Source organism: Fringilla coelebs, assembly GCF_963513975.1.
Source record: "Fringilla coelebs genome assembly, chromosome: 29".
Classification (NCBI taxonomy): Eukaryota; Metazoa; Chordata; class Aves; order Passeriformes; family Fringillidae; genus Fringilla; species Fringilla coelebs.
The window spans coordinates 1,624,014-1,636,872 of record NC_140055.1 but is presented as its reverse complement, the minus strand read 5'-3'; the positions used below and the strand labels follow the sequence as shown (position 1 = coordinate 1,636,872).

The 12,859-nt window shown below is 60.8% G+C and overlaps 2 protein-coding genes across 3 annotated transcripts in view; one reads left to right on the top strand and one right to left on the bottom strand.

The window, feature by feature from the left end:
• S100A10 (S100 calcium binding protein A10) overlaps positions 1-12,859 on the bottom strand; it is a 109,427-nt gene that overhangs the window by 77,371 nt on the left and 19,197 nt on the right. The window lies entirely within an intron of this gene.
• On the top strand, positions 11-10,625 carry USF1 (upstream transcription factor 1). The gene is made up of 11 exons (XM_084223286.1): positions 11-106; positions 2,221-2,289; positions 2,754-2,803; positions 3,480-3,598; positions 4,242-4,343; positions 5,461-5,650; positions 6,088-6,175; positions 6,534-6,592; positions 7,404-7,498; positions 8,663-8,791; positions 10,161-10,625. The coding sequence occupies exons 1-11, from the start codon at positions 48-50 to the stop codon at positions 10,248-10,250; spliced, it is 1,050 nt and encodes a 349-aa protein (XP_084079412.1). The 5' UTR covers positions 11-47; the 3' UTR covers positions 10,251-10,625.

Here is a 12,859-nt window from a genome sequence, read left to right as displayed (position 1 = left end):
GGAACTTCCGCCCGCGCCCAAGATGGCGGCGCGGCGGCGCCGTGCGCATGTGCGGGGCCCATGGCGAGACAAGGGGCCGAAGGCGCGCAGGGCCCGAGGCCGAGAGGTACCGGGGGGGCGGCCCGGGCGGCCCCGGGGGGCGAACCCCGCCGGTAACGGCGGCACCGCGGCCCCGGCGCGGCCCCGGCGGCGGGGGGGGAGCGGCCGCGCCCGCCGGGCCCGCGGGGAGGGGCGGGGGGGGGGGGCGGCGGGGGTGACCCCCCTCAGGCGCGCGCAGCCGGGTGTCACTGTCACCCCCCGGTGCTGTCCCCTCCCCCCGCTCGTTAACCACCCCCCCGTGTGTCGGTGTCACCCCCGTGGGTGTCGCCACCCCCCCCACCCGCCCACTTTGTCGCCGTTTCGTGTCCCCCCCCCGCCCCTCCCCCGCTGTGGCAGTGGCGCCTCCGTTGTGGACCCCCCCCCCACTTTGTCACCCCTTTTGTGTCGCCTCCCCCCCTCTGTCCGCCCCCCCCACCCCGTGTGTGTGTCCCCGTTCTGTCGCTGTCACCCCTCAGTTTGTCACCCCCCCCACCGTGTCTGTCCCCTCCCCCCGTGTCACCCACCCGTGTCTGTCCCCTCCCCCCGTGTCACCCCCCCGTGTCTGTCCCCTCCCCCCGTGTCACCCCCCCGCCGTGTCACCCCCCTTTGTGTGTCCCCACTCTGTCACCCCCTTCCTGCCCCCCCAGCTCTGTCACTGTCACCCCCCTCCGGTTTTGTCACCCCCCCCCGTCACTGTCACCCCCCTTCTCTGTCACCCCACTGAATGTCCCCTCCCCCCGGTTCTTGTCCCTCTGGGTGTGTCACTGTCACCCCCTCATCCATGTCCCCCCCCCCCAGTGACCCCCAACTTGTCACCTCCCCCAGTGTCCCCCCCATTTCCCCCTCCCAGGGGAGGTGACAAGGGACAGCCCCCCCTCCCCCCGGGGTGACAAGGAGGGGGGGCCGTGGTGTCACTGCCACCACTCAGGGTGACACTGGGGACACTGAGGGGGAGGTTAGGGCCACCTTGGGGTGACCCCAAAGTGCCACCCTGGGGGAGCTGGTGGCTTTGGGGACACGCTGTGTGGCTTTGTTGTCACCTGGTGGGGGGAGGGGGCAGTGAGGGGACACCTGGAGGTGTGGCTGTGGTCACCGGTGGTGGCCGCTGGGCGCTTGTGGTGGCCCACAATGGCAGCTGGTCACAGTGGCCACTGTCCCATGGTGGTGACAAATGTCAGGTCACAGTGGTGGCCACTGTCCCATCATGGTGGCCAGTGTCCTGTCACAGTGCCGGTGTCCCATGGTGGCTGGTGACAGTGGCCACTGTCCTGCTGTGGTGGCCACTGTCCCATCACAGTGGCCGGTGTCCCATGGTGGTGGCCAATGGCCAGTGTCCTGTCCCAGTGTCCTGTCCCAGTGTCCCATCCTGGTCCTGTCCCAGTGTCCTGTCCCCATCCCTGACCCCCTGTGACCCCATGTCCCTGTGCCTGACCCCATCCCTTGTCCCTGTCCCTGACCCCATCCCTTGTCCCTGTCCCCATGTCCCTGTCTCTGTATCCCCATCCCTGTCCCCATCCCTGCCCCCCCTTGTCCCTGTATGCCTGTCCCCGTGTCCCTGTCCCCATCCCCGTGTCCCTGTCCTGTCCCTGACCCCAGTGTCCCTGCATCCTGATGTTCCTGTGTCCCAGTGTCCCTGACCCCATGTCCTGCTGTCCCTGACCCCACTGTCCCTGTGTCCCCATGTCCCTGCTGTCCCCATGTCCCCGCTGTCCCCACGTCTCTGACCCTACTGTCCCCGCTGTCCCCGTGTCCCCGCTGTCCCTGTGTCCCCATGTCCCTGCTGTCCCCATGTCCCCATGTCTCCATGTCCCCGTGTCCCCGTGTCCCCATGTCCCCGCTGTCCCCATGTCCCCATGTCCCCGCTGTCCCCATGTCCCGGTGTCCCTGCTGTCCCCTTTGTCCCCACTGTCCCCATGCCCCCATGTCCCTGTGTCCCCATGTCCCCGCTGTCCCCTTTGTCCCCATGTCCCCATGTCCCCATGTCCCCGCTGTCCCCTGTGTCCCCATGTCCCTGTGTCCCCATGTCCCTGTGTCCCCATGTCCCCTTTGTCCCCATGTCCCCGCTGTCCCTGCTGTCCCTACTGTCCCCATGTCCCCACTGTCCCCATGTCCTGGTGTCCCCATGTCCCCATGTCCCCACAGGGCTCTGAAGGCCGTGAGGCTGCTCCGCTCCCGCCCCGCTGATGCCCGAGGGAGCCGAGCCATGAAGGGGTGAGTGGGACCCCAAAACCCACCTGGGACCCCAAAACCTGCCATGGGACCCCAAAATCTGCTCTGGGAACCCCAAAACCTGCTCTGGGAACCCCAGATCTCACCTGGGACCCCAAAACCTGCCATGGGACCCCAAAATCTGCTCTGGGAAACCCCCCAAGATGACCTGGGACCCCAAAACAGCCCCATCACCCCCCAGCTCTGACCCAGGACCCCAAAACTTTGACTTGGGACCCCCGCAAACTGCTCTGGGATCTCCAAATCTCATCTGGGACCCCCTAAAACTGCGCAAAGATCACCCCCCAAATCTGATCTGGGACCCCAAAATAGCCCCAAGACCCCCAAAAGTGCCCCATGGATGGGGCACATGAGGGGTGGGGGATTTGGGGGTGTCCCAGATTTGGGGTTTGGGGTTTTTGGGGGGCTCAGGGACCCCCCCTCACTGTTTTGTTCCCCCTCCCCAGGCAGCAAAAAGCAGCCGAGACTGAGGAGGGGACGGTGCAGATCCAGGAAGGTGAGGGGGGACCCCGAAATTGGGGTCTGGGGGGGATCTGGGGGGGGTTTGGGATTTTTTGGGGGGGTTTTGGGATCTTTGGGGGGAGGGATTGGGGTCTTTGGGGGGGGGGGGGATCGGCCCCCTCCCCAATTTCAGCTATGTCCCCCCCATCCCGTGTCCCTCTCCAGTTTTGGGTGTGTCCCCCCAATCCCGTGTCCCCCTCCCCAATTTGGGGTGCCTCCCCTGCCGTGTCCCCCCAGTTTGGGAGCCCCTCCCCATATTGGGGTGCCCCCTATGCTGTGTCCCCCCCAGTTTAGGGTGCCCCCTCCCCAATTTGGGGTGCCCCTCATGCCATGTCCCCCCAGTTTAGGGTGCCCCCTCCCCAATTTGGGGTGCCCCCCCTGCCATGTCCCCCCAGTCTGGGTACCCCTCCCCAATTTGGGGTTGCCCCCCTGCCATGTCCCCCCAGTCTGGGTACCCCTCCCCAATTTGGGGTTGCCCCCCTGCCATGTCCCCCCAGTTTGGGTACCCTCCCCAATTTGGGGTGCCCCCCATGCCCTATCCCCCCAGTTTAGGGTGCCCCCTCCCCAATTTGGGGTGCCCCCCAATGCCGTGTCCCCCCAGTTTGGGGTTCCCCCCCAATTTGGGGTGCCCCCTCCCCAATTTGGGGTGTCCCCCCGCCGTGTCCCCCCAGGCTCGGTGGCCACGGGCGAGGACCCCACGAGCGTGGCCATCGCCAGCATCCAATCGGCCGCCACCTTCCCCGACCCCGGCGTCAAGTATGTGTTCAGGACCGAGGGCGGCGGCACGCAGGTACACACCTGGCACACCTGGGCACACCTGGGATACACCTGGAGTACACCTGGGGGCACCTGGGATACAGCTGTGTACAGCTGGAGTACACCTGGGCACACCTGAGGGCACCTGGGATACACCTGGGCACACCTCGGGGGGCTTGGGGGCACCTGGGATACACTTGGATACATCTGGAGGCACCTGGGCACACCTGGGATACACCTGGGCACACCTGGGGGCACCTGGGATACACCTGGAGTATAACTAAGAACACCTGGAGTACACCTAAGAACACCTGGAGTACACCTGGGCACACCTGGGGGCACCTGGGATGCACCTGGAGTACACCTGGGTACACCTGGAGTACACCTGGGTACACCTGGAGTACACCTGGGATACACCTAGGGGCACCTGGGCACACCTAGGATACACCTGGGGATTCACCTGGTGTGACCTCGGGGGGCGCCAGGGGATTGGTGGGTTTTGGTTGCAGCCCAAGAGCAGGTGTGGCACACCTGGACACACCTGGGGGACACTGTGGGCTGGCTCTGGTGAGGTTTCTGTGCCACACCTGTCTGATGTCCCACCTGTGCCAGGTGATCCAGGTGGTGGCACTGGGGGTTTGGGGTCTGTGTCTCACCTGTGTCCCACCTGTCCCCAGGTGATGTACCGGGTGATCCAGGTGGCTGACGGGCAGCTGGACGCGCAGACCGAGGGCACCAGCGCCATCAGCGGCTACCCAGCCGCACAGTCCATGACACAGGTGCGTCACCTGGCCACGCCCACTGTCCCCACCCCACCTGTGCCCTGTCCAACCCATAACAAGTGTGGCATGTGGCCACGCCCACTGCCACACCCCCTGCCATGCCCTGGGCCTCACCTGTGCCCCACCCTGGTGGTGACCCAGGTGTGCCACAGGGCAGGGTGACACCTGTGTCCTCACCTGTGTCCCTCTTGTGTCTTACTTGTCTGTCACCTGTCTTACCTGTCTCTCACCTGTGTCCCATCTGTCCCTTGCCTGTCTCACTTGTCCCACCTGTCCCCCACCTGTCCCACCTGTGTTCCACCTCCCTCACCTATGTCCCCCCTGTCCTACACCTGTCCTACCTGTGTCCTGCCTCCCTCACCTGTCCCCCCATCCCTCATCTGTCCCACACCTGTCCCACCTGTCTCACCTGTCCCTCACCTGTCCCTCACCTGTCTCACCTGTGTCCCTCACCTGTGTCCTTCACCTGTCACACCTGTGTCCCATACCTGTCCCTCACCTGTCACACCTGTCTCACCTGTGTTCCTCACCTGTGTCCCTCACCTGTGTCCCTCACCTGTCTCACCTGTGTCCCTCACCTGGGTTCCACACCTGTCCCACCTGTCCCTGACCTGTCTCACCTGTCTCTCACCTGTCTCTCACCTGTCTCGCCTGTCCCTCACTTGTCTCATCTGTGTTCCTTACCTGTGTCCCTCGCCTGTCTCACGTGTCCCTCACCTGTCTCACTTGTCCCACCTGTCCCTCACCTGTGTCCCTCACCTGTCTCTCACCTGTCCCACCTGTCCCTCACCTGTCCCACCTGTCCCTCACCTGTCCCACCTGTCTCTCACCTGTCCCACCTGTCCCTCACCTGTCCCACCTGTCCCTCACCTGTCCCTCACCTGTCCCACCTGTCTCACCTGTCCCTCACCTGTCCCACCTGTCCGTCACCTGTCTCACCTGTCCCTCACCTGTCCCACCTGTCCGTCACCTGTCTCACCTGTCCCTCACCTGTCCCTCACCTGTCTCACTTGTCCCTCACCTGTCCCACCTGTGTCCCTCACCTGTCCCTCACCTGTCTCACCTGTCTCTCACCTGTCCCACCTGTCTCACCTGTCCCACCTGTGCGGCGCAGGCGGTGATCCAGGGCGCGTTCACCAGCGAGGAGCAGGTGGACTCGGAGGCGGCTCCCAGCGAGACGCACTACACCTACTTCCCCGCCGCGGGCGTGGCCGACGGCGCCGCCGCCACCGCCGCCACCGCCGCCACCGCCGTGGTCACCACGCAGAGCTCCGAGGCGCTGCTGGGGCAGCCCACGCCCACAGGTGAGCGCCCCGCCGGGCTGGGGGCACCTGGGCTGGAATGGGGCTCACCTGGGCTGAAATGGGGGCACCTGGGCTGGGTTTGGGGGCACCTGGGCTGAAATGGGGGCACCTGGGTTGGGTTTGGGGGCACCTGGGCTGAAATGGGGCTCACCTGTGTGGGTCTGGGGGCACCTGGGCTGGGTTTGGGGCACCTGAACTGAAATGGGGCTCACCTAGGTGGGTCTGGGGGTACCTGGGCTGAAATGGGGCTCACCTGAGCTGAGCTGGGGCTCACCCAGGCAGGTCTGGGGGCACCTGGGCTGGGTTTAGGGGTATCTGAACTGAAATGGGGCCCACCTGGGTGAGTTTGGGCTCACCTGGATGAGTTTGGGCTCACCTGGATTGGGTTGGGATCACGTGGTTGCGTTTGGGCTCTCACCTGTGGCTCTGGGCTCCAGGGCAGTTTTTCGTGATGATGTCACCGCAGGAGGTGCTCCCGGGGGGGGCCCAGCGCTCCATCGCCCCCCGCGCACACCCCTACTCCCCGTGAGTACCTGGGCACACCTGGACACACCCAAACACACCTGGGGCACACCCAAACACACCTGGGCACAGATGGGGACACCCAGATACACCTGGAACACACCCAAACACACCTGGGACACACCCAAGGGCACCTGGGACACACCCAAACACACCTGGGACACACCCAGGACACACCCAGATACACCTGGGACACACCCAAGCACACTTGGGGACACCTGGGACACACCTGGGGCACACCCAAACACACCTGGACACACCCAGGACACACCTGGGACGCACCTGGACCCCACCCCAACACACCTGGGGCACACCAGGGACACACCTGGGCACACCTGTGCCCACCTGTGCCCCTCCTCAGGAAGTCGGAGGCTCCCCGAGCCACGCGGGACGAGAAGCGCCGGGCACAGCACAACGAAGGTACCCGGGCGGGGGGACCCTGATCCCAGGGGGACACCCTGATCCCAAAGGGGACACCCCGATCCCAAAGGGGACACCCCGATCCCAAAGGGGACACCCCGATCCCAGGGGGACACCCCAATTCCAGGGGGACACCCCGATCCCCAAGGGACACCCCGATTCCAAAGGGGCACCCTGATCCCAAACGGGACACCCCGATCCCAAAGGGACACCCCATTCCTGGGGGACACCCTGATCCCAAAGGGACACCCCGATCCCAAAGGGGGCACCCCGATCCCTAAGGGACACCCCAAACCCTGGGGAACACCCCAGTTCCTGGGGGACACCCTGATCCCAAAGGGACACCCCAATTCCCAGTGCCCCCTTCCCACTGGGAATTCCCCATCTCCAATTCCCCCATTCCCAACTGGGAATTCCCATTCCCACTGGGAATCCCCGTTCCCATTCCCGCTGGGAATTCCCGTTCCCGTTCCCACTGAGATTCCCGTTCCCACTGGGAATCCCCAATCCCGTTCCCACTGGGAATTCCTAATCCCATTCCCACTGGGAATCCCCGTTCCCGTTCCCCCTGGGGATTCCCGTTCCTGTTGGGAATCCCCGTTCCCATTCCCACTGGGAATCCCCGTTCCCACTGGGAATCCCCGTTCCCGTTCCCACTGGGAATCCCCGTTCCCATTCCCACTGGGAATTCCTGTTCCCGTTCCCGCTGGGATTCCCGTTCCCGTTGGGAATCCCTGTTCCCATTCCCACTGGGAATTCCCGTTCCCATTCCCACTGGGAATCCCCGTTCCCGCTGGGATTCCCGCCGCAGTGGAGCGCCGGCGCCGGGACAAGATCAACAACTGGATCGTGCAGCTGTCCAAGATCATCCCCGACTGCTCCATGGAGAACACCAAATCCGGACAGGTCTGGGATGGGTTGGGATGTTTGGGGTGGTGTGGGGTGGTGTGGGATGGTTTGGGATGGTGTGGAATGTTTGGGATGGTTGGGATGGTGTGGGGTGGTTTGGGATGGTTTGGGGTGGTTTGGGGTGAGTTGGGATGGTTTGGGATGGTTGGGATGGTTTGGGGTGGAGTGGGGTGGTTTGGGATGGTTGGGGTGGTTTGGGATGGTTTGGGATGGTTGGGATGGTTTGGGATGGTTTGGGATGGTGTGGGATGGTTGGGATGGTTTGGGGTGGTTTGGGATGGTTTGGGATGATTGGGATGGTTTGGGGTGGTTGGGATGGTTTGGGGTGGTTTGGGATGGTTTGGGATGGTCTGGGGTGGTTTGGGATGGTTTGGGATGGTTTGGGATGGTTGGGATGGTTTGGGGTGGGTTGGGATGGTGTGGGATGATTGGGATGATTGGAATGGTTGATTTGGGATGGTTTGGGATGGTTGGGATGGTTGGGATGGTTTGGGATGGTTGGGATGGTTTGGGATGATTGGGATGGTTGATTTGGGATGGTTTGGGATGGTTGGGATGGTTTGGGATGGTCTGGGATGGTTTGGGATGATTGGGATGGTTGATTTGGGATGGTTTGGGATGGTTGGGATGGTTTGGGATGGTCTGGGGTGGTTTGGGATGATTGGGATGGTTGATTTGGGATGGTTTGGGATGGTTGGGATGGTTTGGGATGGTCTGGGAGGGTGTGGGGTGGTTTGGGATGGTTTGGGTTGGTGTGGGATGATTGATTTGGGATGGTTTGGGATGTTTGGGCCGGTTTGGGATGCTTTGGGGTGTTTGGGATGTTTGGGGTGTGTTTGGGGTATTTGGGATGATTGGATTTGGGATGGTTTGGGCTGTTTGGGATGTGTTTGGGGTGTTTGGGCTGGTTTGGGATGATTGGATTTGGGATGGTTTGGGCTGTTTGGGGTGTGTTTGGGATGTTTGGGGTGTGTTTGGGGTGTGTTTGGGATGTTTGGGGTGTGTTTGGGGTGTGTTTGGGGTGTGTTTGGGGTCTTTGGGATGATTGGATTTGGGATGGTTTGGGATGTTTGGGGTGTGTTTGGGGTGTTGGGGTGTGTTTGGGGTGTGTTTGGGGTGTGTTTGGGGTCCCAGCAGTGACCCCAGCCCCTCCCTGCGCAGAGCAAGGGCGGGATCCTGTCCAAGGCCTGCGACTACATCCAGGAGCTGCGGCAGAGCAACCTGCGGCTGAGCGAGGAGCTGCAGGGCCTGGACCAGCTGCAGATGGACAACGAGGTGCTGCGGCAGCAGGTGGGACTGGGATGGACTGGGAGGGACTGGGAGGGACTGGGAATGGGGCTGGGATGGGATCGGGGTCATTGGGATGGGACTGGAGTCAATGGGAATGGGATCGGGGTCATTGGGATCGATGGGCTTTGAGCAGCTGCAGATGGACAACGAGGTGCTGCGGCAGCAGGTGCGACTGGGAGGGACTGGGAGGGACTGGGAGTGGGGCTGGGATGGGATTGGGGTCATTGGGATGGGACTGGAGTCAATGGGATCAATGGGATTAATGGGATCGGTGAGATCGATGGGCCTGGAGCAGCTGCAGATGGACAGCGAGGTGCTGCGGCAGCAGGTGGGCTGGGGGCACTGGGAGGGACTGGGAGGGACTGGGAATGGGACTGAGGTGATGGGAATGGGATTGGGGTCATGGGAATGGGATTGGGGTCATTGGGATCAATGGGACCAATGGGATTGGGGCTGGAGCAGCTGCAGATGGACAACGAGGTGCTGCGGCAGCAGGTGGGCTGGGGGCACTGGGAGGGACTGGGACGGACTGGGACGGACTGGGAGTGGGGCTGGAATGGGATTGGGGTCATTGGGATGGGATTGGGGTCATTGGGATTGATGGGATCGGTGGGATCGGGGCTGGAGCAGCTGCAGATGGACAACAAGGTGCTGCGGCAGCAGGTGGGACTGGGATGGACTGGGGGAACTGGGAATAGGACTGGGAATGGAATTGGGGTCATGGGAGTGGGATTGGGGTCATTGGGATGGGATTGGGGTCATGGGAATGGGACTGGGATAGACTGGGAGCACTGGGAATGGAACTGGGAGGGACTGGGAATGGGACTGGGATGGGATTGGAGTCATAGGAATGGGATTGGGATCAATGGGATCGGGGCTGGAGCAGCTGCAGATGGACAATGAGGTGCTGCGGCAGCAGGTGGGACTGGGATGGACTGGGAGGGACTGGGAGGGACTGGGAATGGGGCAGGGGAGCACTGGCATGGGGACTGGGGGGATATTTTGGGGTGCAGTTGGATGTTTTGGGGTCACTCTGGGATGTTTTGGGGTGTCCCCCAAACGCAGGTGGAGGAGCTGAAGAACAAGAACCTGCTGGTTTGGGTTACTGAGAGTTACTGGGCTGTACTGGGAGCACTGGGAGCGCCCTGGGGGATGTTTTGGGGTGCAGTTGGATATTTTGGGGTCACTCTGGGATGTTTTGGGGTGTCCCCATGCAGGTGGAGGAGCTGAAGAACAAGAACCTGCTGGTTTGGGTTACTGGGCTGTACTGGGAGTTACTGGGAGTTACCTTAAATGCACTGGGGGATATTTTGGGGTGCAGTTGGATATTTTGGGGTGCAGGGTGATGTTTTGGGGTGTCCCAATGCAGGTGGAGGAGCTGAAGAACAAGAACCTGCTGCTGCGGGCGCAGCTGCGCCAGCACGGGCTGGAGATCGTCATCAAGAACGACACCCACTGACCCCCCAAAAAACCCCAAAATCCACCCCAAAATCCACCCCCCGCACCCCAAAAACCCCCCGGGACCCCCCCAAACCCCCCCCCAAATCCACCCCCTCCCCCCCCGCACTCGGTTCTGCCCCTCCCCTCCCCCCCCAATCATGTGACCCCTCCCCCAACTCCAAAATTCCCCAAATTTCCCCCAAAATCCCCCCAAGTTTCGCCCCCACACCCCAAAATTCGCCCCCCACGCTCTCGGCCCGGCGGGCCCCTCCCCCACCCACCCCCTTCTATTTTGGGACCCCTCCCCCACCTCAAATTTGGGGCCCCTCCCCCCCCCAAAATGCGATTTGGGGTCGCCCCTCCCCCCCCTCCCCTCCCCCCCCGCGGTTTTGGGGTTTGGGGTGGGGGAGGGGATTTTTGGGGGGGGTTTGGGGTGTTGGGACCCTCACGCCCCCTCCCCCACCCCCCCCTTCTTTTTTGCCCCTCCCCCCCTCTCTCTCTTTCCCCTCCCCCCCCTCCCCCGCGGGGTTTTGGGATTTTTTTTTTTTTTTTTTTAAACTCTCGGAATTGCAAAAAAAAAAAAAAAAACAAAAACCCAACAAAAAACCAAAAACGACAAAAAAAAAATTCCAGGATAAAAACAAAAAAAAAACAAAGAAAAAAAAACAAAAAAAAGAAATAAAAATAGGGATTTGTTTTTTTTTTTTTAGGGTCCTCAAGGTTCTTCCCAGAGCCCAAAGGGACCCCAAAAATCCCATAAAACCCCAAAAGGAACCCCAAAAATCACAAAGGGACCCAAAACTCACAAAGGAACCCCAAAACTCACAAAGAGATCACAAAAATCCCCTAAAATCCCTTAAGGGACCCCAAAACTGCCCTGAAACTTCCAAAGGGACCCCAAAATTCCCCTAAATCCCCCAAAGGGACCCCAAAATCTCCCTGAAATTCCCAAAAGGGACCCCAAAATCCCCTAAAACCCCTTAAGGGACCCCAAAATCACCAAAGAGACCCCAAAAAATCCCTTAAAACCCCCAAAGGGACCCCAAAACTTCACTAAAATGCCCAAAGGGACCCCAAAATCTCCCTGAGATTCCCAAAAGGGACCCTAAAACCCCAAAAGGGATCCCAAAACTGCCCTGAAACCCCAAAAGGGACCCCAAAACTCACAAAGGGACCCCAAAACTCACAAAGGGATCACAAAAATCCCCTAAAATCCCTTAAGGGACCCCAAAACTGCTCTGAAACCCCAAAAGGGACCCTAAAATCCCCTAAAACCCCAAAAGAGACCCCAAAATCACCAAAGAGACCCCAAAAATCCCCTAAAACCCCAAAAGGAACCCTAAAACTTCACTAAAATGCCCAAAGGGACCCCAAAATCTCCCTGAAACCCCAAAAGGAACCCTAAAAATCCCCTAAAACCCCCAAAGGGACCCCAAAACCCAAAAGGAACCCCAAAACTCATAAAGGGACCCCAAAACTCACAAAGGGATCACAAAAATCCCCTAAAATTCCTTAAGGGACCCCAAAACTGCTCTGAAACCCCAAAAGGGACCCCAAAATCACCAAAGGGACCCCAAAATCTCCCTGAAATTCCCAAAAGGGACCCTAAAATCCCCCAAAACCTCCAAAGGGACCCCAAAATCACCAAAGGGACCCCAAAAATCCCCTAAAACCCCAAAAGGAACCCTAAAACGTCACTAAAATGCCCAAAGGGACCTCAAAATCTCCCTGAGATTCCCAAAAGGGACCCTAAAACCCCAAAAGGGATCCCAAAACTTCACTAAAACCCCAAAAGTAACCCCAAAACTCACAAAGGGATCACAAAAATCCCCTAAAATCCCTTAAGGGACCCCAAAACTGCTCTGAAACCCCAAAAGGGACCCTAAAATCCCCTAAAACCCCAAAAGGGACCCCAAAATCACCAAAGAGACCCCAAAAAATCCCCTAAAACCCCAAAAGGACCCCAAAAATCCCCTAAAACCCCAAAAGGGACCCCACAACCCCCCAGGAGCTCCATCCCCCCTTCTGTGCCCCCACTGGGAGGGCACTGGTTTATACTGGGGGGGTCACTGGTCCAAGCTGGTCCAAACTGGGAGCCCCGGGGGGTCACTGGTCTGAACTGGGGTCACTGGGAGGGGTCCCTGGGTGGGTCACTGGTCCAAACTGGTCCGAACTGGGAACCCTGGGAGGTCACTAGGGGGCACTGGTCTGAACTGGGAGCTCTGGTCAGTCACTGGTGGTCCCTGGGGGGAGTCACTGGTCCAAACTGGTCCCAACTGGTCCAAACTGGAAACCCTGGGTGGTCCCTGGGAGGTCACTGGTTTGTACTGGGGAGGTCAGTGGGGTTCACTGGGAGTCACTGGGGGGCACTGGTCCAAACTGGGAGCTCTGGTCAGTCACTGGGTGGTTCTTGGGTGGTCCCTGGGGGGGTCACTGGTCCAAACTGGTCCAAACTGGGAATCCTGGAGGTCACTGGGAGGTCACTGGTTTGTACTGGGGAAGTCACTGGGGGTCACTGGTCCAAACTGGTCCAAACTGGGAGCCCTGGGTGGTCACTGTTGGGGGGGGGGGGGGTCACTGGTCCAAACTGGTCCCAACTGGTCCGAACTGGGAGCCCCTCCCGGGCCC

Excerpts from the sequence above, each read along its gene's own strand:
- USF1 (XM_084223286.1), top strand. The coding sequence starts at position 48 with ATGTGCGGGGCCCATGGCGAGACAAGGGGCCGAAGGCGCGCAGGGCCC. Across the intron at positions 2,290-2,753 it reads GGGAGCCGAGCCATGAAGGG|GCAGCAAAAAGCAGCCGAGA; the intron begins GTGAGTGGGACC and ends CCCCCTCCCCAG. Across the intron at positions 6,176-6,533 it reads CGCGCACACCCCTACTCCCC|GAAGTCGGAGGCTCCCCGAG; the intron begins GTGAGTACCTGG and ends GCCCCTCCTCAG.